The following is a 25,798-nucleotide window of genomic DNA, read 5'->3' as shown; positions in this document are numbered from 1 at the left end:
GAATGGCGTGAACCCGGGAGGCGGAGCTTGCAGTGAGCTGAGATCCGGCCACTGCACTCCAGCCTGGGCTACAGAGCGAGACTCCGTCTCAAAAAAAAAAAAAAAAAAGATTCCATTTATGTGCTTAGAACAGGGGTGGGAGAAGACATACAGAAACATGATCCATGTCTTCAAGGAAGTTATGGTCTGTTGGGGAAGAGTAAAGCACTGTTCTCTAATGTTGAAGTCAGCATATATGTAATTGTTAAATTGTATGGTAGAGGGACTAGTTGTATCATGGGAGCTGGGGAAAGGGGGGCAAGAAGGATCAGTATGAGATGTGGTGGTGAGACCACTTTGGGTTTTGACTTTCTGGGCTTTGACAGGTGGATAGGGTCAGCATTAATCAAAAGGACAGCAAAACATTTTGAATCAGGGGCTGATAAAACAGACCAGATAGCAGTGCCTACCATGTTTAACGGACAGTAAAAAAATTGGCTTGACTGGCTTAGAGCAGTGGTTCTCAGCCTTTAATGTGCACCAGCATCACCTGGAGAGCTTATTAAAACCCATATTCGGCCGGGCACGGTGGCTCAAGCCTGTAATCCCAGCACTTTGGGAGGCCAAGACAGTGGATCACGAGGTCAGGAGATCGAGACCATCCTGGCTAACACGGTGAAAGCCCGTCTCTACTAAAAAATACAAAAAAAAAAAACTAGCCGGGCGCGGTGGCGGGCGCCTGTAGTCCCGGCTACTCGGGAGCCTGAGGCAGGAGAATGGCATGAACCCGGGAGACGGAGCTTGCAGTGAGCTGAGATCCGGCCACTGCACTCCAGCCTGGGCGACAGAGCAAGACTCCATCTCAAAAAAAAAAAAAAACAAAACAAAAACACAAAAAAACCCATATTCCTGGGCTTGACCTTCAGAGTTTCTGATTCATTAGCTCTGGAGTGGAACCCGAGAATTTGCAGTTCTAACAAGTTCCCAGATGATGCTGATGCTGCTAGTCTAAGGATCACACTTTGAGAACCACTTGGTTAGAAGGTTGAGAAGCTAGAATCAGAAACTGTCAAATAACTTGTTCCAAAAAAGTGCATGTGTGTCAGATGTGAGGGTATACTGACGTGGGAGAGTTCTGGAAAGATACATACCAAGCTCTAATGGTCCTCACTTCTGGGAGTGGGATTTAGAGACTTGGGGAATTTACTTTTTTACCTTTCTGTATTATTTTTGTATTGTGCACATAAAGCTTTTGTGTTTTAAAAATGAAAGAAAAATAAGAATCTTTTTTGAAGATATATAGTAAAATATTTATGGATTAAAAAAAGACCTTGCTAAAGTAATCTGGTGTCATCCAACAAACATTTTTAGAGTGTCTGCTATGTGCCAGATGCTGCTAGCTTCTGGAAATGCAAAGCCTTTGCTAAAGCTTGCAGGCTGGTGATGGTGATTGAGATGGGCAGATAACAGCTTTAGTTAGTATCATGTGAGCTTCCTAGGAGCAGGGACCAGGGTCTAGCTCTGTGCTTGGCTGATAATAGGCACTTAGTAAATGATGAATGAATGAGCAAATCCAGGTAAGAATTGAAGACAGAAGGAAAGAAAAAAAGGCCAAATGGGAGATTCTGGAAGAAAACAGGCAAGCCTGGATAGGAATGGTGAAAGAAAGGGGTGCATCAAAAAGTACTTTCAAGTACAAAGATTGATAACATTTTGGGTTTACTGCAGAACTGGATGTCAAATTGTTTCTTCTAAAAGATGCCCCCCCCCACATTTCTTTTTTAATAGCGCTTGAAAATAGCACACAAAAACTTAGCTAGCTTGATTATGGATGTTTACCAGGTTTCAGAGCTTTCTTTGGTAAATGAATTTTTAAAAATCACAGTGCTAATTCTATAAAACTAATGTATAATATTTACCTACAATTAATTGTTCTCTCATTCATGTGAAATTAACTGATATATGAAGGATGTTTTAAATGTTATACAAAAGTGGGTAGTATTATGTCTTTTGATTTTATCTCTTCAGTGAAAGGGCTAGTAGTCTACTCAAAGTTCTGTGATATGTCTCATAGTAACTGACAGAATTTGACATTTTGTCAGTCATAAACAAAAATTTGTTGCCCAGGTGTGGTGGCTCATGCCTGTAATTCCAGCATTTTGGGAGGCTGAGGCAAGCGGATCACGAGGTCAGGAGTTCAAGACCAGCCTGGCCAACATGGCAAAATGTCTCTACTAAAAATACAAAAATTAGCTGGGTATGGTGTCACGCGTCTGTAGTCCCAGCTACTCAGGAGGCTGAGGCAGGAGAATCGCTTGAACCTGGGAGGCAGAGGTTGTGGTGAGCCAAGATCACACCATTACACTCCAGCTTGGGTGACAGAGTGAGACTCCGTCTTAAAAAAAAAAAAAAAAAAAATTGTTGTTGGCCCAATGGGGTGCACTTTGGAGGAATCCAGCTTCTTTGCCTTCTGAATTTAATTCTGTATAAACACTAATTACAATGGCAAACATTAATTAATGTTTTTGATAGGGAGCTGATGTCCTCCCTGGATTTGGGAACAATGTGTTATATGGAGTCTTTTTGTGTGGAGGTGCCACTTTTTATCTTCCCTAGAGATTTAATATAGTAAATGAAGATTAATTTTCTAAGTACAGTGGTGGTTTCCACCAGGCTTTAGCTATAGCATTTGACAATAATCCCCTTATTACCTAAAAGTACCCATGGTCTACAGTCTGGGGTTTTCAATTGATCAAGTAAAATTCTGGATATAGCCACTCTTTATACTTAATTTTATTACTTATTACGTTTTTCTATTGTAAGTCTTGCAGTGTTTTTTGTTTTTTTGTTTTTTTTTAGACGGATTCTCGCTCTGTCACCAAGGCTGGAGTGCAGTGGTGCAATCTCAGCTCACTGCAAGCTCCGCCTTCCTAGTTCACGCCATTCTCCTGCCTTAGCCTCCTGAGTAGCTGGGACTACAGGTGTCCGCCACCACGCCCGGCTAAGTTTTTGTATTTTTAGTAGAGATGGGGTTTCACCGTGGTCTCAATCTCTTCACCTCATGATCCACCCGCTTTGGCCTCCCAAAGTGCTGGGATTACAGGTGTGAGCCACCGTGCCTGGCCTGCAGTGTTTTTTCAAAAGATGCTGCTGTTTTTAGTTTTAGGGCAATAGCTGTCATTTTGGGGGTACCGCTAGTGTGATGGCCTAAGAAAATTATAAACCCAATAAATCAGAGTAAGAAAAATTATATGTAGCTCATAAAGATAACATGAAATTGCTTCCCATTTCCTTTTTTTTTTTTTTTTTTTTTTTGAGATGAAGTATCGCTCTGTTGCCAGGCTGGAGGTGCACTGGCATGATCTTGGCTCACTGCAACCTCTGCTTCCCAGGCTCAAGCTATTCTCCTGCCTCAGCCTCCCAAATAGCTGGGACTATAGGCGCACACCACCACGCCCAGCTAATTTTTGTACTTTTAGTAGAGACGGGGTTTCACTGCGTTGGCCAGGATGGTCTTGATCTCTTGACCTTGTGATCTGCCCACCTCGGCCTCCCACAGTGCTGGGATTACAGGTGTGAACCACCATGCCTGGCCTTCTCATTTCTAGTAATAATTTAAGATCAAACCATCCTGGCTAACACGGTGAAACCCCGTCTCTACTAAAAATACAAAAATTAGCCGGGCGCGGTGGCGGGCGCCTGTAGTCCCAGCTACTCAGGAGGCTGAGGCAGGAGAATGGCATGAACCTGGGAGGCGGAGCTTTCAGTGAGCCGAAATTGCACCACTGCACTCCAGCCTGGGGCACAGAGCGAGACTCCGTCTACAAAAAAAAAAAAAAAGATCAGAAATCAGGCCAGTCTCTGTAGTCCCAGCTACTTACAGGCTGAGGTGAGAAGATCACTTGAGCCCAGAAGTTTGAGACCAGCCTGGGCAGCATAGTGAGACTCCTGCTCAAAAAAGGTTAGAAATCATGTCTGCTTTTCCTTTAATTTGTAATCATCATGTGGTAATCTTTACAGAAATGCGTGCTTTCGAAACAGATATGGTTGTTTATTTATTTATTTTTTTTTGAGACGGAGTCTCGCTCTGTCGCCCAGGCTGGAGTGCAATGGCCGGATCTCAGCTCACTGCAAGCTCCGCCTCCCGGGTTCCCGCCATTCTCCTGCCTCAGCCTCCCGAGTAGCTGGGACTACAGGCGCCAGCCACCTCGCCCGGCTAGTTTTTTGTATTTTTTTAGAGACGGGGTTTCACCGTGTTAGCCAGGATAGTCTTGATCTCCTGACCTCGTGATCCGCCCGTCTCGGCCTCCCAAAGTGCTGGGATTACAGGCTTGAGCCACCGCGCACGGCCTGTTTATTTGAAATGACAGTTTTATCCTTACAGTGCTTCCATATATATATATTTTTTTTTTTGGGGGGGGGGTCAGGGAAGGTGCTTCTTACAAAAGGGCAGCTGCAAAATACGGAGACTTCTGGAACAATTATTTGTTTTTTCTTAAAGCGAAAAAATGGGTGGGATCCAAGGAATCAAAGCAGTAGACGGACAAACCAGGAGCATCCCCAAGTTATTTTCAGGAAACAGAGCAACAAAACACAAAGGTAAAATTTTCAATCAAGGAATTCTTCCAACAACTTAACTTTAGCTAGTCTCGGGGATTCCGAAGCCCTCCCTTTCAGTGGAAAAGTATGACTTATTACTGCAAACACATTACTCCGCTACAATAAACACCTTAAAACAGAGTTTTTGATCACATCTGTTTAATTGCACACAAGTAATACTACTGGGTAACTAGAACCAGGTGTGAATGTGTTGAGATTTCTACTGTTTTGCATGATAGTGCTTCTACAAATATATATACATATATATATATTTTTTGTTGTTGTTGGTTTTAATTTTTTTGTTTTTTTTGAGGCGGAGTTTCGCTTTTGTTGTCCAGGCTGGTGTACAATGGCACGATCTTGGCTCACTGCAACCTCCGCCTCCCGGGTTCAAGTGATTCACCTGCCTCAGGCTCCCAAGTAGCTGGGATTACAGGCATGCAGCACCACGCCTGGCTACTTTTTGTATTTTTAGTAGAGACGGGGTTTCGCCATGTTGGCCAGGCTGGTCTCGAACTCCTGCCTCGACCTCCCAAAGTGCTGGGAGAAAGTGTTGCTTTTAAGTCATTTTGTTTGGATGGTTTTAACCAGGGTGTTCACTAAAATATAACTTTGGATGATTAGTCCACAGGGTGTATTGCATTTCCAATACCCCCAGATAGGTACAAGTCTCATATTAAAGTAGTAATGATAATAACAGTACCTAAATTTTGTATGGGGCTTTTCAACGTTCAGAAATTTTTTTTTTTTTTTTTTTTTTTTTGAGACAGTCTTGCTCTGTCACCAGGCTGGAGTGCAGTGGCACAGTCTCAGCTCACTGCAACCTCCACCCACTAGGTTCAAGCAATTCTCATGCCTCAGCCTCCTGAGTAGCTGAGACTACAGGTGACCGCCACCACGCCCAGCTAATTTTTTGTATTTTTAGTAGAGACGGGGTTTCGCCATGTTGGCCAGGCTGGTCTCAAACTCCGCCCACCTCAGCCTCTCAAAGTGCTGGTATTGCAGGCGTGAACCACTGCGCCCAGCCAATTTTCAGAATTATTTTATAGTAACATCCTGGTAAGCTCCAGTAACCTAACCTGAGAGTGTGCATTAGAAGGATTAATGATCAGATGGCATCAAGTGGGGAAAATTGGTTATAGAGGTCAGGATGCAGATTGCTCAGGTTCATATCCTTGCTCTGCTGCTTGCTAGCTGTGTGACCTTTGGCAAATTACAACAAATTTCATCTGTAAAATGGGGTGGATTACAGTACCTAGCTAAATATGTTGGGAAGCAAAATGAAATCATGAGTCGATAAAGTGCTTATCACGGTACCTGGCATAATGTAAGTGCTCAATAAATTTGGCTAGTATGAGTATTATATACTGCATTTTAGGGCTCTTGTTTGTCCTTTACCTCACTCAGGCCGCCTTAAAGTACAAATTGTTTTCAGGGATTCCGCCTTACAGCTGTCAGGAACCCGGTGCCATCTAAGAGCACGCCCAAGGGCTTTGCTGGTGGTAGCTTTCCTCGTGTCCTGAGTGGCCTTCTTCAGGAGTGGAAGGCAGGGGGTTGTGCTTCTGCTTTTAGAGTTACCTTAGTATGACTCCTGTGTTAAAACTTCTGCTGGCCGATGGGTGTCTGGGATTAACCAGAAGGCTTCTAGATGGATCTTGTTTTGTTCTAGCAGTTATTTATACCAGGACCCTGGGATGGATAGAATTAATATATAGGACAGACTCAGATTCCCAGCTTGGCAGTCTCTACAAACCTCTCCTTTACCACCTTCTGCCAGAACCCAGGAGTGACACAACAGGAAGGTGGGCCTATTGCAGGGATTGCTGCCCTTTTCCTTTCAGGAAAATATGAGGGGTGTGAATGGCTCTTATCTAGGCCTGAGGATGAGCAGGGGTACTTCCTGTTACAGTGAGGATCTGTGAGCATATGGGCTACTTAAGTAGCTGCCTTTGATCCTTCCCAACCCTTAGCTTATGGAGATAGGGGGGATAGCGTCTCTGAGAGTATTTCTTCTGGCGAAGAGGTACCCAGACTTTCCTTTATGCAGTGAAAAATCTCAGTGAACTGTATTTTTAAAAGTGTTCCATGGAGCTGGGTGGTTTGGCTTGTTTATCTGGCTTCCTGGGGGAGTCCCCTGAGATCCTTTGCTTTCCTAAGGGCCCCCAGGAGATAGCAATAGAACCAACATCCGTTACCGTTACCGTAGACACTTGAGGGGATGTTTAAGTCAATAGTTTTATGATTAGATTAATTCAGGCTTTAACCCTGAGGAAACTTAAGAGCCAAGTCTTCAGATAATTGTGTATCTTCTAGACTGAAGTATGGAATTTAGCCCAGTACTCTGGGATCTCTTTCAGAGCTGAGCTAGGAATCCACATGCTAGTTCCAGCTCCACACCTAGCTGGCTGCGTGAATTCAGAAATCACTTCAATTTTCTGGGCCTCTTTCCTCACTGGAGAATGAGGGCATTACTGTAAACCAGTGGTTCTTAGCCCTGGCTGCATGTAAGAATTACCTGTGAAGCTTTAAAAACAATACTCAGGCCCTACATTAGCCCAATTAAATTGGATCTTTAAGGTTGAGGCTGAGTCGTTGATAATCTTCTCTGCTTCCCAGGTTTAAGTGTAGCTAAGATAACTATGTGCACAACATGACCAAATTTTATTTTATTTTATTTTATTTTATTTATTTATTTATTTTTTTTTTGAGACGGAGTCTCGCTCTGTCGCCCAGGCTGGAGTGCAGTGGCCGGATCTCAGCTCACTGCAAGCTCCGCCTCCCGGGTTCACGCCATTCTCCTGCCTCAGCCTCCCAAGTAGCTGGGACTACAGGCGCCTGCCACCTCGCCCGGCTAAGTTTTTGTATTTTTAGTAGAGACGGGGTTTCACTGTGTTAGCCAGGATGGTCTCGATCTCCTGACCTCGTGATCCGCCCGTCTCGGCCTCCCAAAGTTCTGGGATTACAGGCTTGAGCCACCGCGCCCGGCCAACATGACCAAATTTTAAACAAAAAAAAAGTTAAGCTTCTGTGTCATTATGCTCCTCAGAAACCTTCAGGGGTTGTCTGTGTGGTAAAGTCCAGCTCAGGTGCTCTGCGTTCTGACCCAGCCTACTTCTGCAGCTTGTCTTCTTGTCCAGCTACATTGTTCTTGGTGTCTCCTGAATGTATTGTCCTTTTTTTTTTTGAGACAGAGCCTCACTCTGCTGCCCAGGCTGGAGTGCAGTGGCGCGATCTTGGCTCACTGCAACCTCAACCCTCTGGGTTCAAGCCTCAACATTCCGAGCTGGGATTAAGGCATGCACCATCATGCTCAGCTAATTTTTGTATTATTACAAAATTAATACAAATTTTGTAGTAATTTGTATTACAAATTATCAACATGGTGATAATTTGTCACCATGTTGTATCACCATGTTGGCCAGGCTGATCTTGAACTTCTGACCTCAAGTGATCCTCCCGCCTTAGCCTCCCAAAGTGCTGGAATTACAGGTGCCCTGCCTGAATGTATTGTCTTTAATTCTTTCCCAAACCTGATGTCCTCACCTGTAATGTCTCTCTTCCCTTCCCCTTTTCAAAACATATCCCTTCAGGGCCCATCATTCTCCCCTCCCTTGGGAAACTCCTGACCATCCTAGTCCTTAGTTATTTCTCCTGCCTCTGCATAGGTTTTGAGCTTCATTAGCTCTGAGTGTATGTTCCAAACACTAACTGCAATGTAAACATGATAACTCAAGCAACATTCAATCCTTCAGAGAGTGGGACACATGTAAATATAGATTGAGTATCCTTTATCCAAAATGCTTGGGACCAGAAGTGTTTCAGGTTTTGGATTTTTTCCAATTTTGGAATATTTGAATTATACTTACCAGTCGAGCATCCCTAATCTGAAAATCTGAAATCCGAGTGCTCCAATGAGCATTTAGTTTGAGCATCATGTCAGTGCTCAAAAAGGTTTAGATTTTGAAGCATTTCGGATTTTGGATTTTCAGATTGGAGAGGCTCAATATGTGCCACTGGGGTGACTTGTATACTGTTAAACGTGTGATATGGTGTATTGTTGGCTCTTTCATTATGTATGTATATCTTGTAAATATTAGTTGATGGATAGCTATCCATGACCAGCCTCCAGCTGTCATTTTTATCCTTATTTCCTATTTCCAGCAGACCTTGTGCCTTCTCATCTCCTTGCCTTTAAGTTGTCCTCCCTTTCTGGAATTTCTTCTTTTATTCTTATTCTCATCTACAGAAATTTTCTCTGTTTCTCAAGGTGCAGTTCAGATATTACCTCCTCCATGAAACTTCTTCCCAGCACCCACAAGCTGCATTGCTTCAATTATGCCGTAAACCTCTGTAACCCTTAGAGCAGTGGTTCTCAATTGGGAGTGATTTTGCCCCAAAGAGGACATTTGGCATTATCTGGAGACATTTTTGGTTGTCACAGCTGTTGGGAGAGTGTGCCACTGTCATCTAGTATTGTAGGCCAGGGATGCTGCTACACATTCTACAATGCACAGGACAGACCTCCCACAACAAAGAATTATCTGGCCTAAAATGTCAGTTGTGCCAAGGTTGAGAAATTGCCTTTGAGTTTGTCCAGTTCGTAAGCTTATATGTATACTGCCTTGAACTGTAACAATTTGTTTATAGACCTTATCTCCCCTACTTAATTGAATTAATGGGTGAAGACTAATTCCAGTCCTCCATCTGTGCTTTCTTGTTATTCACTACATATCAGGGCTTAATCCTAGAGCCTGTGGCCTAATCCTAACTGCTTAAGCAGAGATAAAGACATGTTCAGTGTGGAGTGTGTATGGTGAGGCAGTCTTCTCAATTCTGAATTTCTCTTCTTTTCACTCTCTGTCTTTTCATCTGTGATGACCTGGGAGAAAGTGTGATTTAGGGCATAAAGTGAGCATTTGGGATAAGAATACCTGGGTTTCAATTCCAGCTGTGCCATTTATTAGTTGTGGTATTTTGGTCAATCCATGTCACCTCTTCTATTTTTTTCTTTTAGACAGAGTCTCGCTCTGTCACCCCGGCTGGAGTACAATGGCACGATCTCGACCCACTGCAAAGGTGATCCGCCCGCCTTGGCCTCCCAAAGTGCTGGGATTACAGGCATGAGCCACTGCGCCTGGCCATGTCACCTCTTTAAGCCTTAGTTTCTTCATGTCTGTAATAGCCATGATGCCAGTGCCTCAGTGTTTTAGCTCATGGTACCATCATGATATTCCAGTGAGATGTTAAATGTGAAGGTGCTCTGTAAATTGGAAAGTGCTGTAATGATTACTCATATATCCACTGTTCAAAGGTATAAAGAGAGAGGATGTGAATCTGTTTGCTTAGGAGCTCTGCTGACTACCTTCCCAGCTAGTCCCCTGGCCACTTCCTGTGGCTTTCTAACCATAACTGCTTCAGCATCAACTCCAGCTGACCCCTTCCAGGTTATTCTCTCCAGTGTGCCTCCTTTGTTTGTTGCCTTCATTCCGTTTTGGTTATCTGTCTGCAATCTTGCCAAAATCAAAAGTGATCGACTCTGCCCCTAGAATACTAGCTAGTGGCCTGGTGTCAGCACATCCTGGCAAGGCCTGACATAGGCCAAACATGGTCATGGGAAAAAGCTATAAAACAAGACAACTTGCAGTTTCAAAAGCCAGTAACTTTCTTATTGTTCTTGTTGTGTTTATTAAACTAACAAAGAAATCTATTTTATATATATATGTGTGTGTGTGTGTGTGTGTGTGTGTGTATTTTTTGTGTGTGTGTGACAGAGTCATGTTCTGTCACCCAGGCTGGAGTGCAGCGGTTCAATCTCAGCTCACGGCAGCCTTCACCTTTTGGGCTCAAGCAGTCTTCCCACCTCAGCCTCCTGACTAGCTGGGACTACAGGCACACGTCATCACACCCGGCTAATTTTTGTATTTTTTATAGAGACAGGGTCTTGCCATGTTTCCCGGGCTGGTCTCAAACTCTTGGGTTGACCCTCACTAGGCTAATACCTGGGGAAATGCTTAGGATGTAGTAAGGCTCATGCTGGGGAAGAATGTGAAGTACTACTTTTTTTTTTTTTTTTTTTTTTTTTTTTTTTTTTTGAGGCGGAGTCTTCACTTTATCGCCCAGGCTGGAGTGCAGTGGCACCATCTTGGCTCACTGCAAGCTCCGCCTCCCGGGTTCGCGCCATTCTCCTGCCTCAGCCTCCCGAGTAGCTGGGACTACAGGCGCCCGCCACCGCGCCTGGCTAATTTTTTGTATTTTAGTAGAGACGGGGTTTCACCGTGTTAGCCAGGATGGTCTCGATCTCCTGACCTCGTGATCCGCCCGCCTCGGCCTCCCAAAGTGCAGGGATTACAGGCGTGAGCCACCGCGCCCGGCCGAAGTACTACTTTTACAGGGAGCTTCAGGATCACAGAATGCCAACCCTGTCAGGGACTCAAAAAGGTCATCCTTCCCAATCTCTTCCCTTGACAGATGGGGTAACTGAGGCCCAGAAAGGGAAAATGCTTTGCTTAGCGCCATTGAGCTATGTAGGTGCCCATCTAGGTTTAGAATCCACATCTGATGTGCTTACAGGCTCTTTCCATTACTGGAAGAATCCATGTGTCTCTGCGTGTCTTGTCTTTTTTCTGAGTGAACAAAGATTGCACTCTGTATTATCAGGCTTTAAACTGTGTTCTGCAGAGCCCTAGTGGTCTCACCACCACTTCAAGCACAGCTTCTACATGTTTTCTGTTTTCTATTTCAGAGTTTTGCTGTAAAACTTGAAAGTCACTGATCTTGTTGATCTTTTAAAGCCCCTCCCAGTATGTGTCTCTCCTGGATTCCTGGTGAGATTTTTGCTTGCATTTCAATTCAGAAATGTTAGTTTCTGTATTTCTATTATTTATTTATTTATTTTGAGACAGGGTCTCACTCTGTTGTCCAGGCTGGACTGTAGCAGTGCAGTTGTGGCTCGCTGCAGCCTCAACCTCCTGGGTTCAGGCGATCCTCCCACCTCAGCCTCCTGAGTGGCTGATGCTACAGGCATGTACCATCACGCCCTGCTAATTGTTTAATTTTTGGTAGAGATGTGGTCTCACTGTGTTGCTCAGGCTGGTCTTGAACTCCTGGACTCAAGTGATCCTCCCACTTCGTCCTCCCAAAGTGCTGGGATTACAGACTTAATCCACTGTGCCAACTATTTTCTTTTCTTTTCTTTGAGATGGAGTCTCGCTCTGTCGCCCAGGCTGGAGCGCAGTGGTGTGATCTCGGCTCACTGCAAGCTTCGCCTCCTGGGTTCACGCCATTCTCCTGCCTCAGCCTCCCGAGTAGCTGGGACTACAGGCACCCACCACCACACCCGGCTAATTTTTTTTGTATTTTTAGTAGAGACGGGGTTTTACCATGTTAGCCAGGATGGTCTCAATCTCCTGACCTCGTCATCCACCCGCCTCAGCCTCCCAGAGTGCTGGGATTACAGATGTGAGCCACTGCACCTGGCCTAATTTCTATATTTCTAAAAAGTGGTCTACATAGTCATGGACTTTTCAGCATGGAGAACTGAACTTCATTTTTCCTAGATTTTGACACCACTGACTTTTATTGTCCAGAGTTAATGGCCCTTTCATAGTCTTCATCCTCCTCCTTTTTTCTTCAGCATTTGACAGTTTTCCTCTACTTTTGTGTAAATCTCTCTTCTCCCTTGAATTCTTTGACATTGTATTTCTGCCTTTTAGCATCTCTGAATATTTTTTCTTTGTCTCTTACTGGTTCTTTCTTTTCCATCACTGAGTTGTCTTTCAGAAGAGCCCAGGCCTACAGACCTCCTTATCTCTGGTTTGGTGATCATGTGGAGGCTTACCTCACTCATTCTCACTCCCAGTTGTCCTTGGGTCTCTCTTGGATTCCTGACTGAAATTGATTTTCTTTTTAACAAATCAGTTTCTCTGTTACTTTTTCTCAGCTCACTCATTTTCATTCATTGTGCCATAATTCTTTTATCTCCCTAACTGAAAACTTTGGCAAAATCTAACTCTTCTCTGACCTTGTTCTATTTTCTACTTTTTTTTTTTTTTGTCGAGACAGCATCTCCCTCTGTTGCCCAGACTGGAGTGCAGTGGTGCGATCTTGGCTCACTGCAACCTCCTCCTCCCAGTTTTAAGCGATTCTCATGCCTCAGCCTCCCACGTAGTTGGAATTACTACCACGCCTGGCTAATTTTTATATGGTTAATAGTGACAGAGTTTTACCATATTGGCCAGGTTGGTCTCGAACTCCTGGCCTTAAATAATCCTCCCATCTTGGCCTCCCACAGTGTTAGGATTATAGGCATGAGCCACTGTGCCCTGGCCAACCTTGTGCTATTTTTACAAACTTTTTATCCCAGAGCTCCCACTCTCTCTCTCTTCTTTTTTTTTTTTTGACATTTTGTAATTTCAGGAGTCTAACAGCCCCTTGTTACCTTTCAGCAAGGTTTCTGCAAACTATTTTGTTTCTCCAGTATATTCACATTTTAGTTGATCAGACCTGTTGAGTCTTTAAACAATCGCATCTCAGCCTGGGCAACCTAGTAAGACCTGTTTCTACCAAAAAACAAAAATTAGCCAGGCATAGTGGTATATGTCTGTAGTCCTAGCTCCTTGGGAGGCTGAGGTGGGAGGATTGCTTGACCCTAGAAGTTCAAGGTTACAGTGAGGTAACATGGTGCCACTGCACTGCAGCCTGAGTGACAGAGCAAGACCCTGTCTCCAAAAAAAAAAACAATTTTTTGGCCGGGCGTGGTGGCTCAAGCCTGTAATCCCAGCACTTTGGGAGGCTGAGGCGGGCGGATCACCTGAGGTTAGGAGTTCGAGACCAGCCTGGCCAACATGGTGAAACCCCATCTCTACTACAAATAAAAAAATTAGCCAGGCGTGGTGGCAGGCGCCTGTAATCCCAGCTACTTAGGAGGCTAAGGCAGGAGAATCGCTTGAACCCAGGAGGCAGAGGTTGTGGTGAGCCAAGATCGTGCCATTGCACTCCAGCCTGGGGGACCAGAGTGAGACTCCGTCTCAAAAAAAAAGAAAAGCAGGCCGGGCGCGGTGGCTCAAGCCTGTAATCCCAGCACTTTGGGAGGCCGAGGCAGGTGGATCACGAGGTCAGGAGATCGAGACTATCCTGGCTAACATGGTGAAACCCCGTCTCTACTAAAAATACAAAAAACTAGCCGGGCGTGGTGGCGGGCGCCTGTAGTCTCAGCTACTTGGGAGGCTGAGGCCGGAGAATGGCGTGAACCCGGGAGGCGGAGCTTGCAGTGAGCCGAGATCACGCCACTGCACTCCAGCCTGGGAGACACAGCGAGACTCCGTCTCAAAAAAAAAAAAAAAAAAAAAAAAGAAAAAGAAAAGCAAAAAACAATTTTTTTTTTTTTGAGACTGAGTCTCGCTCTGTCGCCCGAGCTGGAGTGCAGTGGCACAATCTCACTTCTCTGCAACTTCCACCTCCCAGGTTCAAGCGATTCTCCTGCCTCTGCCTCCTGAGTAGCTGGGATTACAGGCACGCACCATCATGCCTGGCTAATTTTTGTACTTTTGGTAGACACCAGTTTCACCACGTTGGCCAGGCTGGTCTCAAACTCCTGACCTCAGATGATCCGCCCGCCTTGGCCTCTGAAAGTGCTGGGATTACAGATGTGAGCCACCATACTCGGCCCCCAAATTTAAAAATAAAAAATAAAAGTTCCATCTAGTTTACTGAAATTTTGGAATAAGGCAGGACAAAATCAATGGAGTCTTTCTTTACCCCATCCTCACTGATCTCTATTGAAGATTGTTGCTAATTGGCTGGGCATGGTGGCTCACGCCTGTAATCCTAGCACTTTGGGAGGCTGAGGTGGGTGGATCGCCTCAGCTCAGGAGTTAGAGACCAGCCTGAGCAACAAAGTGAAACCCTGACACTACAAAACGTACAAAAATTAGCCAGGCGTGGTCGCGTGTTCCTGTGGTCCCAGCTGCTTGGAAGGGTGAAGTGGGAGAATGGCTTGAGCCTGGAAGACAGAGGTTGCAGGTAGCCAAGATCATGCCAATGCACTCTAGTCTGGGTGACAGAGCCAAACTCTGTCTCAAAAAAAAAAAAAGATTGTTGCTAATAATAAGCCTTTCAGTTCATCTCCTAACCTCAGATTATCTCCACCTCTCCTCAGTGATGAGGGCACATGTTAGATTTTCATCACTTAAAACTGATTATATCTGAGATCCTAAACAAGATTCTCAGGTGATAGATTTTGAGGCTCACTGTTCTAACAAGCAAGAAATAGCCCTTGCCTCTGAAACTGGTTGCCAAGTAATAGCTACAACTTCATTTGTCTTTTCTCTACTTACTCCACATTCTCTATGCCCTTAGTGTTATAACTACTGAGATAGTGAGGGCTCTTGTCCTGGTGTGATGACTCAGAGCTTCATTTCTAAGGTATCTGAGTCATTGTTGGTATGTATAGGATTGCTTTAGGCTTCTCTTACCTCAAGGAGGTGCCACAGGGTGGGTAAAGAGAAAAAAAAACTTGCTCAGGGTCCTACAATCAGTAGATGGGGCCTGGCACAGACATTATGGTACGTGAGTTGAGTATCCCTTATCCAAAATGCCTTGAACAGCCTAGGTGTGGTAGCTCACGCCTATAATCCCAGCACTTTGGGAGGCTGAGGTCGGTGGATCACCTGAGGTCAGGAGTTTGAGACCAGCCTGGTCAACATGGTGAAACCTTGTCTCTACTAAAAATACAAAAATTAGCCGGGCATGGTGGTACATGCCTATAGTCCCAGCTACTCGGGAGATGGAGGCAGGAGAATTGCTTGAGCCCAGGAGGCGGAGGTTGCAGTGAGCCAAGATCGAGCCACTGCACTCCAGCCTGGGTGACAGAGACTGTGTCTCAAAAACCCCCCCCCAAAAAAACCAAAAAAATGCCTTGAACCAAAAGTGTTTCAGATTTTGGATTTTTTCTGATTTTGCAATATTTGCATTATACTTGCTGTTTAAGCATCCCAAATCTGAAAATGTGAAATCTGAAATGCTCCAAAACCCCAATCTTTTTGAACATGGACTTGATGTTCAAGGGAGATACCCATTGGAGCTTGTTTGTGTATGTGTGTGTCCATGTATCCATCGACCCATCCATCCATCTATCCATCCATCTGTCCTTTGTCACTTCTTCCAGGAGCACATTGGAGCATTTTGGATTTCAGATTTTTGAATTTGGGATGCTCAACCTGTAATGGGAAAGCAAAGGTTTTAAAATCCTTTCCCTATTATTCACTTATTTAGAGGCAGGGTCTTGCTGTGTTGCCCAGGCTGGACTCAAACTCTTGGGCTCAAGCAGTCCTCCTGCATTAGCCTCTCAAGTAGCTGGGACTATAGTTGCATGCTACCACTCCTGGCTCTTTATTAGATGTGGGGATTTTAGAATAGTTACTTAACTTCTCTGAGCCTAAATTTCTCATCTATAAAGAAATAAAGGCTGGGTGCGGTGGCTCACACCTGTAATCCCACCACTTTGGGAGGCCAAAGCAGGCGGATCACCTGAGGTCAAGAGTTCGAGACCAGCATGGCCAACATGATGAAACCCCATCTCTACTAAAAATATAAAAATTAGCCAGTCCTGGTGGCGGGCGCCTGTAATCCCAGCTACTTTGGAGGCTGAGACAGGAGAATCGCTTGAACCCAAGAGGTGGAGGTTGCAGTGAGCTGAGATTGCGCCATTGCACTCTAACCTATGTGATGAGTAAAATTCTGTCTCAAAGAAAAAAATAAATAAATAAAGATATCTAGGCCGGGCAGGGTGGCTCACACTTGTAATCCCAGCACTTTGAGAGGCTGAAGCTGGCAGATTACTTGAGGGCAGGAGTTTGAGACCAGCCTGGCTGACAGGGAAGCCCTGTCTTTACTGAAAAATACAAAAATTAGCTGGGCGTGGAGGCATGTGCCTAATAGTCCCAGCTACTCAGGAGGCTGAGGCAGGAGAATCACTTGAACCTGGGAGGCGGAAGTTGCAGTGAGCTGAGATTGCACCACTGCACTCCAGCCTGGGCAACAGAGCAAGACTCTTGTGTCAAAAAAAAAAAAGAAAGAAAGATATCTACCAGAGAGGATTGTTATGAGGATTAAACATAAAGTGCCGAGATTATAATTCCTGACAGAGTAGGTGGCCACCTTTTCTCCTTTCCCTTTCTAGCCATTTGGTATCAGACTCATTTCCTTAATTTGAAGATGGCTAGTTTTTCCTTGTCAATCCTCCCTCCTACTCATATGACTAGGAAAGAGGCAAAAATTATTTACTGCAATTTATAAAATCCCTACTAGCCTTTTGAAAATATTAATAGCTTTTAGTACCAGTATGGGATCTGGCAACCCTACCATTTGTGCAGATGCTGGAACTGCAGGCCTTAGATCCCCAGGAGGGAACCTGTCTGTGTAGCTGAGGGATCTGGAGATGGAGTTTTCCACCAGAATCTTAGTTTTCTTGTATATGTTATACAACTGCTCACTGGCAAGGGCTTGAGACATTGAAAGTGGAGCAAAAATGGAGTCTCCAGAAGAATGCATTAGATCCCCTAATACGTGGAAGGTGAATGTCTACTGCCGTGATGCCAAATCCTGAGTCACCCTGGAGCAGCTTACTGTCCTGCACAGCATTATTGCCCGAGCCTGCATTGGTCCTAGCTGATAGGGACAGCCTTCTCATTTAATTTGTGTCTTCGTTCGTTTGTTGGTGTAAAAATTGCATTTTTCTTCATCTTTAAAAAAATTACATAGTGCTGGGTGTGGTGGCTCACACCTGTAATCCCAGCACTTTGGGAAGCCAAGGCAGGGGGATTGCTTGAGTCTAGGAGTTCAAGACCAGTCTGGACAACATAGTGAAACCCCTGTCTCTAAAAAAAATTTTTTTTTTAATTAGCAAGGCATGGTGCCACATGCCCGTTGTCCCAGCTACGTGAGAGGCTGGGGTGGGAGAATTGCTTGAGCCTGGGAGGTTGAGAGCCATGATTGTGCCACTGCATTCCAGCCTAGGTGAAAGAGTAAGACCCCATCTCAGAAAAAAAAAAAAAAGGAACACTAGGTGAACGCCTGTCACTTTGGACTTGAGGGCGCCTTAGGCCTTTCTCTGACCCTTTGACAGGCCCACCCATGTGGAGTCATATTTGAATAATTCCCATCTTGAAGTGCATTGCTTTCTAGTGAGTGAATTAAAGTAGGGAATAAAGTGGGTGAGTTGAAAAAACAATTTCAGGAAATCAGCATTTAACTGGGAAAAAAGAACAAGTGGAAATAGGCTAAAATGGCTTTCTTTAGATGGAAGGACTATGAGTAAATTATCTGTTCATTATTCTGTGATTTCTGTATTTTCTTTTTTTTTTTTGAGACAGAGTCTCGTTCTGTCACCCAGGCTGGAATGCAGTGGCCTGATCTTGGCTCACTGCAACCTCTACCTCCCGGACTCAAGTGATTCTCCTGCCTCAGCCTCCCGAGTAGCTGGAATTACAGCACCTGCCACCACACCCAGCTAATTTTTGTACTGTTAGTAGAGACAGGGTTTCACCATATTGTCCAGTCTGGTCTCGAACTCCGGACCTGAGGTGATCCTCCCACCTCAGCCTCCCAGTATGCTGGGATTACAGGTGTAAGCCACCATTCCCAGCTGATTTCCGTATTTTCTTCTTTTTTGTTTTTTGAGACAGGGTCTCACTCTGTCGCCCAGGCTGGAGTGCAGTTGCGTGATCTTGGCTCACTGCAACCTCCGCCTCCCAGGATCAAGCGATTCTCCTGCCTCAGCCTCCCGTGTAGCTGGGATTACAGGCGTGCACCACCACACCTGTCTAATTTTTTTATTTTTAGTAGAGATGGGGTTTCTCCATGTTGGCCAGGCTGGTCTTGAACACCTGACCTCAAATGATCCACCTACCTCGGCCTCCCAAAATGCTGGATTATAGGTGTGAGCTACTGTGCCCGGCTGATTTCCATATTTTCTAAAGTGAGCACATATTGCTTTTATAAAAGGGAAAAAGCTGGTTTTGTTTTGTTTTGTTTTTAAATTTTTGAGACAGAGTCTTGTTCTGTTGCCTAGGCTGGAGTGCAGTTGCCAGATCGTGGCTCACTGCAACCTCTGTCTCCTGGGTTCAAGTGATTCTCATGCCTCAGCCTGCTGGAGTAGCTGGAATTACAGGTTTGTGCCACCACATTCAGCTAATTTTTGTACTTTTAGTAGAGATGGTGTTTCACCACATTGACCAGGCTGGTCTCGAACTCCTGACCTCAGGTGATCGAGCCTCAGCCTTCCAAAGTGTTGGGATTATAGGCATGAGCCACCATGCCCGGCCGGGAAAAGGTTATAAGTTGCCATTTTAAATAACTGATAAATAGTAAAGTTCAAATAAAAAGTAGCCACAGTTTATAGTGTTATTAATAAATAAGCAAGGAGTAGATTCCAGTTAGGCCAGTATTTTGAGAGTTAAGTGGGGACTGTGAAAGAGAGAATGTAGGTGCTGGCTGAAACTCACTGTGTAAGAGTCAAACCACCTCATCCCCTTTTGAAATGTGACTGGTATAAAAATAAACAAAAAAAATTCAACTTCTGGGCATTAAGTAGCTCATTCAAGTATATGGGTGCTTGGGATCTGACAAAAGAACCACTGTCCTATAGGGAGGTCAAACATCATCAAGCTTGTGGTCTCTAGGTGGTTCATACTTTTAGAATATTCACAGTTAGCATGTCGGGTTCATAGCCTGAGGAGTGTTCTCAATAGACATCCCCTGGGTCTCTTGAATAAATGATAAGAGGGCTTTTTTTGTTAGTCTGTTCTAACATAGGCGTAGCTGGGAGCAGGATTTATTTCAGTGAGTTGGCAAATAATAGCTAAAAGGTAGCCTGGGACACATACCCTCTCCATAGGTAATTAAATCAAAATCATGTCATTCTATCTCTAGAAGGTAAACAGAACAGTGGATTAATATAGTACACTAGGCTGGGCGCAGTGGCTCATGCCTGTGATCCCAACACTTTGGGAGGCTGAGGTGGGTGGATCACTTGAGGGCAGGAGTTCAAGACCAGCCTGGCTAATATGGTGAAACCCTCTCTCTACTAAAAATACAAAAATTAGCTGGGCATGGTAGCAGATGCCCATAATCCCAGCTTCTCAGGAGGCTGAGGCACGAGAATCGCTTGAGCCCAGGAGGTGGAGGTTCCAGTGAACCACGATTGTGCCTGTGCCACTGCACTCCAGCCTGGGCGACAGAGCAAGACTAGGTCTCAAAAAAAAAAAAAAATATATATATATATATATACACACACACACACACACACACACACACATATACACACACACACACGTATATATTAGACTGATATCTTTGGAAGGCTTTCTTGATTCCCACCAATCAGACATAATTGCTTCTCCTTTGAATTCCTATGGCCCTTCTTTTTATTTGTCAATTTATAGATCAATGTCATCTCTCCTCTTTAGAGGCAGGGACCCTTTTTGTATCTTCCACAGTGCAATGGGTACTCAATAAATGGTTATTAAGTGTAAATCCCCAACTCTGAATTAACATTTTTCCTGACTTGATAGGTTTAGGGCCAAGACAAAAAGGATGATGCCTGAAGCTGTGAAGTCTAGGTGGGAATCACTTTTCTGCAATATTGAGTATTTGCAGCCTATCTCCATGGCTTCTTGCATGGTGGGATAGAAGAAGAATCTGTAATTCATTACCCTGCCTATCTCTCTCCAACTTGCCTCTTCTCTCTGAACTCCCCATTCTGCTCTCCCTCTGTATTAGCTCTCTATTGCTATAGATCACTCTAAAACAAAATTATTATCTCTCATGGTTTCTGTGGGTCAGAAACTTGGGAGCAGGCTTGGTAGGGTGGTTCTGGCTTAGAGTCTCTCATGTGGTTGCAGTGAGATGTCCCTGGGACTGTAGCCATCCAAACTCTTGACTGGGGCTGGAGGATTCATTTGCAAGGTAAATCATGCATATGGCTAGCAGGTTGGCACTGGCAAGTTGGTTCCTCTCCACATGGGCCTCTCTAGAGGGCTGTTTGAGTGTCCTGATGATACGGTGGCTAGCTTCCCCCAGAACTAGCAGTTTATAGTGTCTTGAAGCAGAAACTGTAATGTGTTTTATGATGTAGCTTCAGAAGTCACCTATTGTTGCTTCCTCCATATTCCATTAGTTACACAAGCCATCCCTGATTTATTTGGGTGGGGGATTATACATATGTGTGAATGAATATCAGGAGTCAGGGATCACTGGGCTCGTTGAAGGCCATCTTGGAGCTGACTACCATACCTTTCATCCACTGCTGTGATTCCCCAAATGAGGATTAGTAAGCTTAGCCTTGGTTCCCTCCTCCTTCATTCCCACTGCCATTCCTAATTCAAGGCCTCATCCTGCAGTAATAACCTTCAATTTTTTTCCCCGCTTAATCCGTCTTTCAGTCTGTTCCAAGCATAGCTTTGAGTATGTTGTTTCTTTATCCATCTTCAGTAATTAAAATGTGTGCTCCATGAGAGCAAAGACTATTGTATTAATTGTATTAATCTGTTGCTGCATAAAAATATTACCACAAATGTAGTAGCCTAAAACAACACATATTTATTGTCTCACAATTTCTGTGGTTCAGGAGTCTGGTGTGGGTTGCATAGGTCCTCTGCAACATGGCGATCAAGGTGTCGGGCAGCTTCTTATCTGACACTCAGCTGGGGAAGGATCTGCTTCCAGGCTCCTGTTGTTGGCAGCATTCAGTTCCTTGCAGATTGTTGAACTGAAGGTTTCAGTTTCTTGCTGTCTTTCTGCCGGAGGCTGCTCTCAGTTCCTTGTTACGTGGCCCTCTCACAGCACATCAGCTTGCCTCTTCAGACCTAGCAGGAGAGAGTGTCCCTCAGCAAGACAGATGTGAAAATACTATATAATGTAATCATGTAAAGTCACTCATATACATTCCATCACTTTTGCCATATTCTAATGGTTAAAAGCAAGCCACAGGCCCTACCCACACTCACTGGGGGGATTATGCAAAGGTGTGAATACCAGGAGGCAAGAATCCTGCAGACCACGTTAGTGTCTGTCTGCAGTGACTATGTGTCTTTAGCGCCCTGAGCAGGGCATGGCACAGAGTAAGTCTCATATTTGAATGAATGGGTGTACTGTGACTATTATGTTTCCAACTTCTGGCTTAAGCCTTTTTCTTCACTTCTTTTTTTTCTGTTTCAGAGTTACCAATTTATTCTTGAGACTCCTCTACTCTCGTCATCTGACCTCATGGATGAACTTCAGGATGTTCAGCTCACAGAGATCAAACCACTTCTAAATGATAAGGTAAAGACTTCTCTGTTTTCACTAAAATATGGACAAGCCTCTTCTTCTGATAGTATTTCATTTTCCGTATCATCTAAATAGTAACTTAAAACATATGTGGCTTGATTTTCAATGAAAGGAATACTTTAAACATCTATTTCTTTTTTTTTTTTTTTGAGATGGTGTCTCACTCTGTCCCCAGGCTGCAGTGCAGTGGTGCAATCTCGGCTCACTGCAACCTTCGACTCCCTGGTTCAAGCGATTCTCTTGCCTCAGCCTCCTGAGTAGCTGGGATTACAGGCACACGTCACCATGCCCAGCTAATTTTTGTATTTTTAGGAGAGACAGGGTTTCATCATGTTGGCCAGGATGGTCTTGATCTCCTGACCTCGTGATCCACCCGCCACAGCCTCCCAAAGTGCTGGGATTACAGGTGTGAGCCACCATGCCAGGCCAAAAAAATCTATTTCTTAAGCATCTTTTTGATGTTTCCCCCTCTTTTCTTTCTTCCTACTTTTGTTTCCATGAGCCACATTCAATCAAGTTATCTTTGAGATTTTTGTATTTTACAGATAGAGATGTTAAGGGAAAAAATAATGTGGCAATGTTAAGCAGAAAGTATGAGGGTGGGGCTGGGCGCAGTGGCTCACACCTGTAATCCCAGCACTTTGGGAGGCCGAGGCAGGTGGATCACTTGAGGTCAGGAGTTTGAGACCAGCCTGGACAACAAGGTGAAACCTTGTCTCTACTATAAATGGAAAAATTAGCTAGGTGTGGTGGCACGCACCTGTAATCCTAGCTACTTGGGAGGCTGAGGCAGGAGAATTGCTAGAACCCAGGAGGCGGAGGTTGCAGTAAGCCAAGATCGCACCACTGCACCCCAGTCTAGGTGACTCAGTGAGACTCCGTCTCAAAAAAAAAAAAAAAAGAAAGAAAAAGAAAGTATGAGGGTGGAGTTTGACTCAGAATCCAAGTGTCTTGACTTTCAGTTTCAATAAGGAAAATTTACCATCCATGACTGGTGATGTATGTGGGCTACAGTGTTCTCCCTAAAGTTTGCCAAGTCTATGATGTGATCTTTCTGTCAGTATCACAGTTTTTATCAGGGAGGACTGGATGTCAGTCGTATACCACATTTTTATGTTAGTGTCAGAGAACTACACAAGGAGCAGATGAGCAGCACAGTTGATGACCACTAGACACTGGTGTGATATGATTTACCAAAAGAAAGGTTTTGGCCGGGTGCAGTGGGTGACGCCTGTAATCCCAGCACTTTGGGAGGCCAAGGCTGACAGATCACTAGAGGTCAGGAGTTTGAGACCAGCCTCGCCAACATGGTGAAATTCCATCTCTACTAAAAATACAAAAATTAGCTGGGCGTGGTAGTGCAGGCTTATAGTCCCAGCTACTTGGGAGGCTGAGGCAGGAGAATCACTTGAACCCAGAAGGCAGAGGTTGCAGTGAGCTGAGATCATGCACCTGCACTCCAGCCTGGGTGACAGAGCAAGACTCTGCCTCAGAAAAAAGAAAGTTTTGTTTTCTCTCTTGTTCCTTAGTGTTCAGTAAATGTGCCTGAAATTCCGTCTTTTTTTTTGAGACGGAGTCTTACTCTGTCACCCAGGCTGGAGTGCAATGGTACAATCTTCGCTCACTACAAGCTCTACCTCCCGGTTTCAAGTGATTCTCCTGCCTCAGCCTCCTGGGTGGCTGGGATTACAGGCATGCACCTGGCTAATTTTTGTATTTTTACAAAACTGACCTTGTGATCCACCCGCCTTGTCCTCCTAAAGTGCTGGGATTACAGGCATGAGCCACAGTGCCCAGCTGCTTGAAATTCCTTCCTTTCCACTCTATTGTTTTGGTTTATTTTCATTGTCTCTATTGAAGTACTCTTGTAGCTTTGTGTGAGTGAGGTCATGCCATCCTTTCCTGAGGGAGTGTTGATGGAGTATGAGGATAAAGATGGATGGACGGGGGGGACGGGGAGGGGATGTGCGGGTGACACCAGGAGATAATCTGTTGCTTATTATTTTTATCTGCCCAAGGCAAGGCCCTTCACCTGCAGCCTCTGGAGCTGCTGACGTCTTATGTGTTTGCTAGTTTGCTTTGGAATCCTGCCACCCCATTTTCATCCCTGTGACCTCTCCATTCCCACTCCCACCCCTTCTTTTATCTTTCACCAGACTTCTCTCTCCCTTGGCAAGCTGCAGGCTTTTTTTTTTTTTTTTTTTTTTTTTTGAGACGAAGTCTTGCTCTGTCACCAGGCTGGAGTGCAATGGCGTGATCTTGGCTCACTGCAACCTCTGCCTCCTGGGTTCAAGCAATTCTCCTGCCTCAGCCTCCCAAGTAGCTGGGACTACAGGTGCGCACCACCATACCCAGCTAATTTTTGTATTTTGACTAGAGATGGGGTTTCACCGTGTTGGGCAAGATGCTCTCGATCTCTTGACCTCTTGATCTGCCCGCGTCAGCCTCCAAAAGTGCTGGGATTACAGGTGTCAGCCTCTGCGCCCGGCCACTGCATGCTTTTTTAACCTCCATTTGGTTTCTCCTGCTGCTTCCCCTCATATTTCCAGAAAACTCTCTCCTTTAAGTACTATTTGTGTATGTGTATATGTGAGGGCTGTTCCAAAAATGTTGTGCCTAGGAGAGGAGGAAGGAAATAAAATCTGAGCCAGGCACACACCTATAACCGGGCTCACACCTATAATTCCAGCACTTTGGGAGGCTGATGCGGGAGGATCACCTGAAGCCAGAAGTTCAAGACCAGCCTGGGCAACAAAGGGAGATCCTGTCTACCAAAAAATTAAAAAAATTATCCAGGTGTGGTAGCAGATGCCTGTAGTCCCAGCTACTTGGGCGGCTGAGCTGCGAGGATCACTTGAGCCTGGGAGGTTGAGGCTGCAGTGAGCTGTGATTGTACCACTGCACTCCAGCCCGGGCAACAGAGTAAGACCCTGTCTTAAAAAATAAATAAATAGAGAAAGAGGCTCTCTTTCTCTCTCCCTTCCCCTGCCATATGGGGACACAGCAAGAAGGCAGCTGTCACAAACCAGGAAGAGATTCGTCATGAGAAACTGAACCCTTCTAGAACCTTAATCTTGAACTTTGCAGCCTTCAGAACCGTGAGAAAATAAATTTCTGTTCTTTTAAGCCATCAAGTCTATGTGATTTTGTTATGACAGCCCGAGTAGACTAAGACACGAAGCAGTGTCTCACTTCCTAACATCTATCCGCTCCTCTTTGATAGGCCTATGCTGTTCCTACCCACCTCCCACATTCCACCTTACTCCTCCCTCTCCCTGAGATGTAAGTGCTCCTGTGCCATCACTATTCATGAGGACTCTCTCGGCTCTTGCCAAGCAGGTAGATAGGCAAGAGGCCCTCTTTAGATCATGGCACTTCCAAACACAGACTTCTGTCCCATTAGCCTCCCTCTCCCCCTCCCCAGTACGTGAATGCTTCTGTCTGCCCAGCAGGTGGGTGGTTTTGTGTATGTGGTAAACGGTATAATGATAATAATGCCTCTCATCCATTACTTCATTTGAACCTCCCAATAGCTTGATGAGGAAGAGAACACAGATAAATTTATTCCCACATTGCTAGTGAGTGAACAAAGGCTGGAAAAGGTGAAGTAGCTTACTCCTATTGAGTATCAAAGAATGCCTGCTGTATGGCAGGATTTCTCACTGTTGATGTTTTGGATTGGATCATTGTTTGTTGTGGAACACTGCTCTGTGCATTGTAGAATGTTTAGCAGCATCTTTGGCCTCTACCCACTAGATGCTAATAGTACTCCCCAGTGGACAACTAAAAATGTCTCCAGACATTGCCAGATGTCCCTGGGAGGCAAAATTGCCTTGGTTGAGAACCACTGGTGTAGAGGAAAAACCTCCAGATTTGCATAGAAGTAGATGGCTTG

The 25,798-nt window shown here is 44.8% G+C and overlaps 1 protein-coding gene across 8 annotated transcripts in view; it reads left to right on the top strand.

The window, feature by feature from the left end:
• NDRG3 (NDRG family member 3) overlaps positions 1-25,798 on the top strand; it is a 92,856-nt gene that overhangs the window by 4,972 nt on the left and 62,086 nt on the right. For 7 of the 8 annotated variants that reach the window (XM_015149054.3, XM_077951758.1, XM_015149052.3 and 4 more), the window contains exon 2: positions 21,793-21,897. In XM_015149054.3, the coding sequence (XP_015004540.1) occupies positions 21,841-21,897 (57 nt within the window). In that variant the 5' untranslated portion in view covers positions 21,793-21,840. Of the gene's footprint in view, positions 1-4,482; positions 4,579-21,792; positions 21,898-25,798 lie in introns of those variants that run through there. The other variant, XM_077951756.1, reaches the window with a different exon arrangement.

Source organism: Macaca mulatta, chromosome 10, assembly GCF_049350105.2.
Source record: "Macaca mulatta isolate MMU2019108-1 chromosome 10, T2T-MMU8v2.0, whole genome shotgun sequence".
In the NCBI taxonomy this organism is placed as follows: Eukaryota; Metazoa; Chordata; class Mammalia; order Primates; family Cercopithecidae; genus Macaca; species Macaca mulatta.
The sequence above is the reverse complement of the archived record's forward strand: the minus strand, read 5'-3'. Positions and strand labels throughout refer to the sequence as shown.